The sequence below is a fragment of the Penaeus monodon genome, chromosome 39 (genome assembly GCF_015228065.2).
Source record: "Penaeus monodon isolate SGIC_2016 chromosome 39, NSTDA_Pmon_1, whole genome shotgun sequence".
Taxonomy (NCBI): domain Eukaryota; kingdom Metazoa; phylum Arthropoda; class Malacostraca; order Decapoda; family Penaeidae; genus Penaeus; species Penaeus monodon.
The window spans coordinates 33,247,583-33,254,315 of NC_051424.1; the positions used below are offsets into that span (position 1 = coordinate 33,247,583).

At 33.8% G+C, this 6,733-nt stretch overlaps 1 protein-coding gene across 1 annotated transcript; it reads right to left on the bottom strand.

Moving 5' to 3' along the window:
- Positions 1-707: 707 nt before the first annotated feature.
- Positions 708-5,005, bottom strand: LOC119597607 (ragulator complex protein LAMTOR4-like). The gene is made up of 4 exons (XM_037947195.1): positions 4,925-5,005; positions 2,724-2,802; positions 1,960-2,077; positions 708-1,252 (listed from the first exon to the last, which is right to left on the bottom strand). The coding sequence occupies exons 2-4, from the start codon at positions 2,793-2,795 to the stop codon at positions 1,155-1,157; spliced, it is 288 nt and encodes a 95-aa protein (XP_037803123.1). The 5' UTR covers positions 2,796-2,802; positions 4,925-5,005; the 3' UTR covers positions 708-1,154.
- Positions 5,006-6,733: the final 1,728 nt, after the last annotated feature.

The following is a 6,733-nucleotide window of genomic DNA, read 5'->3' on the forward strand; positions in this document are numbered from 1 at the left end:
ACAGGACCCCAGCCCGCTTACTGCTGGGGGGAGGGAAAACACCCCTCCCCCCAGCATTTCCATTTACGTGAGACGTTGCCAGAGGGTCATTCTGGGGGGAGGAGGACTGGCAAGGCCCACCTCCCCCGAGCCGCCCCATTATATATATATATATATATATGTATACATATATATATATATATATATATATATATATATATATATATATATATATATATATATATATATATATATATATGCGTGTGTGTGTGTGTGAATATATAAGGGTACGTACATTCAAAGGTGTTTTCAGTTCGTCCACAAAATGAAAATGTTTGATTTTTGTTAGCTTAAACTTTCCTCTATAACTTATGTACTGTTATGTTCCCACCTGTGCTTTACAATCATGAGAATTTAATTTGTCAATAAGGACATATTTAAATTAAGTAAAAAAACATTTATGTTTGGTTAAGCAAGTATCTATTGCTCAATCATTTACCCATTTTTCAACCTCCTTAAAATCACAAATATATTTTATGTGTGTGTGCTATGCCAAAGCCAAATGAACTAATATAATTTGATTTGATTTTGCAGAAAATAAATAGCACCATTTGCAATTAATTTTGTGTGTGAGAGTGTTTGTGTGAATTTTTTGGTGTGTATATATATGCATGTACAGTTTATGTAGGTAGGAGTATAAGTTGGGTTTAAAAATAAACGTAAACTTAGTTTTATGACAATTTATTTTCTTAATACATTTCACATAGGTATATATTCAAAGGGCTTACAAATTCCACAAAAAAAAAACTTTTTATTCCACAGCACTAATAGTACAATAAAAAAAACAATCAACTTTAGATGAATATTTGTATGAGTCAATCTTTTGTCTGTCCGTCTGTCTGTCTGTCTGTCTGTCTGTCTGTCTGTCTGTCTGTTTGTCTTTTAGTTATTTATTCATGCAATCACTCACTCCCTCACTCATTCATTGGTTACTCCCACTCTAACTTCTGCTTTAACTTTCACTCTATGTATATAATAAACTCCTCTATTCAACATATATATATATATATATATATATATATATATATATATATATATATATATATATAATATAATATATATATATATATATATATATATATATATATCCCTCCTTTGATTAAATTCTCACTCCATTACACATTAACAGGTTCGTGAGTAGCAAACCTTCTCTTCACGACGTGTATGTTCTTATTGGAGAGACAGATCACGTAGCAGTGATCTGTGTATGTAACTGAAAAGGAAAATAGAGAGAAGAAAAATCATATATTTGTCATTGTATGCATGTGTAAGCATACTGATCTACTAATCTAAAAAATCTATTTATATAAAGTATGTAATATTCCTTATTATTGTTAAGTATTTCTTTGAACATTACACTACACACAAATCTAAATCTTAACATTGAACAATGTAAGCATATTCTGAAAAGGATTTCATAAGCACACCAAACAAATTTTAACTTAAAAATTCAAAATCATTGAGTTATTCCTTCAATCTTCCCTTCATTTCAATATTTTTTTAACTATAATTTCGTTCCAACACCTCTCAATTAGCGATCTTTTTAATATACCTTAAAGTGTACCCATATTGTCATGCTGACTTTTAACCATTATTTATTTGATTTCAATTAATTCAGAAAAGTATGATTCTAATTAATGTTCAGGATATTTTCTTCTTTTTCTATCAACTATATAATGTATATAATTCAATCTACCTCCCTTACTTGAACTATAACTATATAGTATCTTCATACTGATCTATCATTTATAATGTATAATGTATAACCTTTAATATATCTCCTGTCCAAATCTCACTGATGAGATTTAAGTGGTATAATGTACTTATATCAATCCATCATCTACACTTGAAATGAAAAACATCTTTTATCCTCAGTGCCTGATATGTATAATCTACTCATCATATTCCTATCATAAATACCTGATATCTTCTTAAATCCTCCACCATCGCTCTGCATCAAGTGGTTGCGAGACGTGCACGTGAGCAGGGACATGACCGAACTGGCAAACTGTTCTGCGTTCTCCAGGTCACCTCCGGACTGGAATGGAGAGAGTGAAAAGGAAGGCTGAGAAGGTGAGAGAGCATGATACATGTAAATAAAATGTATCATCATTTGCATATAAAAAGCTATTGTGTCATTAATTAAACTATCTTCAATGTTATTCCTGTCCACCAGTTTTTCTCCGGATTTCTGAATCTTGTTTTCTACACTTTTATATAGGCCTAATTCTGCAATATTCAAAGGAGAGAGGGGGGTGAAAGGGAGGGAGAGGAAGAGAAAAAGGGAGTGGGAGTGGAAGAGGGAGAGGGAGAGGGAGAGAAAGAGGAAGAGGAAGAGGAAGAGGAGAGGGAGAGAGAGGAGAGAGAGAGAGAGAGAGAGAGAGAGAGAGAGAGAGAGAGAGAGAGAGAGAGAGAGAGAGAGAGAGAGAAGAGAGGGAGAGGGAGAGGGAGAGGGAGAGGGAGAGGGAGAGGAAGAGGAAGAGGAAGAGGAAAAAGGAGAAAGAGAGGGAAAGGGTGAGGGAGATGAAAAGGATGAGGAAGAAGGCGAGGAAAGAGAGAGAAGGAAGAGAGATACAAAAAATGAAAGACAGAGACAAAGAAAAACTATTAACATGATGAAAGGAAAAGCATAAAAGAGGAATACTAAACACATCAAAGGCCACAAAAAATGAAAAATGCAATACCGTGATAATAGCTCCATCCTCGCTCAGGATGAGATGCCCGACCTCATCTGGAATGCGTCCTATGCCATGCATGGTTTCACTGCAAAAGAGTGGTAATATTACCATGACATAATTAACAGTATCAAAATAAACTCTACCAAAATCAATCATATCAGCCATCAACCTGTTTCTATTAGTAATTCATAATATGTTATATATAGCTTACTGAGATCAGTAATGCATGCATTTGCTCACACATTTCATTATACTAACAGCTAACATAAAAAAATAATAATAATAATAATAATAGAATACAATAATGCACAATATTCTTCAACACATAATGTGAATGAGTCATTTACAGTCATTCTAGTTCACGATTTTGTTTTCTAGACTCTCAGCAATATAACAGATCAATCAATCAAGGTTTTATAGACCCCAGTAATAACTTTTTTTTTCCACATTTGTCAAAATTGAGATCACTTGCAACAAATGAGCATCATGAAAGAGAAATGTGAATGTCATGCATATATCCTAAATTATTCTGACTAAAATCACTGCAAATAATAATTACTTTTGGGTCATGTGAATTTTTACTTCTTGTTTAGGTAAATATTGTATATATATTATAGTGACCTAACAGACATGAGGGAGCAAAATGGAAGATGTTGTAGGTTAGAACTAGTACTATGATACTGACTTCCAAGAAATATATAACTTGAACAAAATTCTGGGCAATGCCACTGTAGACGATGAAGTACTATTGCTACAACTATTAGGCCTACATAAATAATGACAACAATGAAAACAATAATAATTATAAAAGTAGGAATTGCAATTGCCAAAAAAGTAAGGAGAATATTCAACCACAAAAACAATTTTTTTATGCCTCAACTCCTGGCTGCTTCTTCCACTGAAATCATTTATTCCTGTCAAACAGATTCCCACAATATATTTATACCAAAGGCCTCTTAACTAATGAAATTAATCAAATAATTTACTTTTTAACCCAACCGGACTGGCTAGCATCATCTTGTGCTATGACCCACACATCAGGTGGCAAGTATCTATGTCAATCCTGCTCTCTGCTGTGCGTGATAAACAGTTGTTCCCTTGTTTGACCCAGTTTTAAGACATTCCAAAATGGAGTTAAAGAGTCTTTTTAGCCTCTTACTAAAAACCTGCTAAATATTTAAACCTACATATATGGGTAGTAAAGGGTGAGAGAAATCCATCAATACTACTATCATCATGGTCTCTCATCCAAATGTATTCTGAGCAACTACCAAAAAATCATATAAGTCACAAGGAAAATCAGAGACTGTGGGGAAAGCCTGCACTTCCCACACTTATAATTTTTCACATGAGCAGCTAACTGCGCCTAGCACCCAGTACACGCCTTGGCTTGGCATGGGTAGAAGCTATCGTCATGTATTGTAAATTATCCTAGGGCTACATCCAGCATAGTATAAAGCACACTTTTGAGATTATACTTTTCCAAGGTTGGTAGTCAAGTGTGGGGAGCCCTTTATCAACATAAAGAGAAATGTAACAAATGAAAAATAAAATATGAAAAGAAATATGAGAAATGAAAATGAAAAATAAGAAATGAAAAGGTATGCAATGAAAATCAGCGAAGGTCAACATACCAAGCCTATTCTGGTAATACAAAGCTTGTCCGCCCTCCTCGTAATAGCACTCAATGGTTAATATACTTTTAATTTACTGCCATTTCGGAATTCAGTCCAAAACAATATCATGTTGAACTTCACCTTATAAGCCCACATTTTACACATATTTTCAAGCGAATTTGGATAAAACACAGGTCACTTACGATATGAGATATTGCAGGTTATTTTGGAAGGTAGGTTTTATTTCATTTTATTATTTTACTTCTATTTTACATATATATTGTTTTATTTCTTTTCATATACATACTGTTATATATATATATATATATATATATTATATTATATATATATATATATATATATATATTGTTTACATAGTTTTATTTCTTTTTTTTATATATATATATCATCCTTCACAGCTCCTCGGCATCAAATCCCAAATAATAAACTCCCGAAAACACACACAAAACAGCAAAAACAATACCCTCTTCTACATCAACAGATAACTACCTCACACTACAACCTATAAAATAAGATAACAGCCCATAATACTTCAAGCAAAAGCCCCAAAAGATAGACAAATCCGCTCACAGTTCAGCTCAGACGCAGATCCTCCTCCTTGTTTATTTACGTCGCTTAGTGTACCGGTCCTGGGCTGGTGCGGTGGTGCCACGTCTGTTAATTGTGCTTGCTGTGTTTAGGGTGTTTAGGGGATATTTTCTTCCATTCTTAGATATATTTGGCGTTGGGTGTGTCTTGTAATTATGGTGGAAGTGCATATTGTGGTAGATTTAGGGTATATGTTTTTTTTTCAGTATTTACTGTTGGGTGAGTTGGAGCTGTGGTGCCACATGTTGAAATATATTGATATAAAAATAATGTGTATTTTATGATATTTAGGTAATATAAGTTTAATTGTGAAGTTCAGGGGATGTTTCATTTGATTCTACGATGTGCAATAGCAGAAGAATGTGTAATGACTTCAAAAACTACTTTACACCGCTTTGGCGAATGTACATGTAAAATGAATATAAGAACAATAAGTTTTACAATTTTTCACTTATTAACAATAATTTTGTGTCGATTTTACTATTATTTGGTGCTATTTCATTATCTTACATTAAACAAACGAAACAGCGTGATGACTGTGTCATGTGTCACGCGCAGTGTGTCACGTGCGATTCAGTGATGCCAATGACTGCTTTCTCGTTTAGTTATCATTAAGTTATCTGTATTTTTTCCGTCTTTTTTTCTTTCTTTTTCGGTTCCTTCGTTTATGTATAACAATTAGTGTGTAAACAGCGTGTATTGAAAGGCTGGATATGAACATACTAAAACAAAGCAATAATTTGGCACAATGACAGGCTCGTATACTAAAGCATAAGAAATATATATTTTATGCACCCCACCGTATATACCAATCATGGAGGTTTACATACATATATACATATACACACTCAATATATATATATATATATATATATATATATTATATTATATATATATATATAAAATTGTGTGTGTGTGTGTGTGTTGTGTGTGTGTGTGGGGTGTGTGTGGGGTTTGTGTGTGTGTGTGTGTGGTGTGTGTGTGTGTGTGTGTGTGTGTGTGTATGTATGTGTGTGTGTGTGTGTATTAAATATATACATATATACTCAAACATGAACCTACCGTTGATATATATATATATATATATATATATTATATATATATATATATTTTAAAATATATATATTTATATATATATGTACATATATATACATATATATACATGCATATATATATATATATATAAATACATATATACATACATACTTACATACACATATATATACATACATAAATATGTATGTATGTATGTATGTATGTATGTATGTATGTATTGTATGTATGTATATATTTATGTATGTATGCACATATATCCATGTGCTGATTTTCTGCAATTCGCACAGTTGTCAAGAGCATCGCCTCTTAATGCAGCACTGACTGTCGTCGCAGAGCTTGCAGACCGCTGACTCCCCAGATGTTTCGGCGCTGCTGACTCGCCCGAACGCTGACGACGCACGCAAACAATCACTCAAAAGCACATCCCTCTCTCGCTGAGAGGGTGAAGAACTTGTGCGTGTGTGTGGGGGGGGAGGTTGTGTGTGTGAAGGAAGGAGGGCATATGTGTGTGTGCTTGTGTGTGTGTTGGGCGGGGAGGAGGTTTATTTCTTTGTGTGTGTGTGTGTGTGTGTGTGTGTGTGTGTGTGTGGTGTGTGTGTGTGTGTGTGTGTGTGTGTGTGTGTGTGTGTGTGTGTGTGTGTGTGTGTGTGAGTCGAAACAGCTCTCACCCGTTTCTGATTGCGGAAAATATTTTGTTTCATTATTGTTTATCCCTCTTTGCTGTCTTTTATCGCC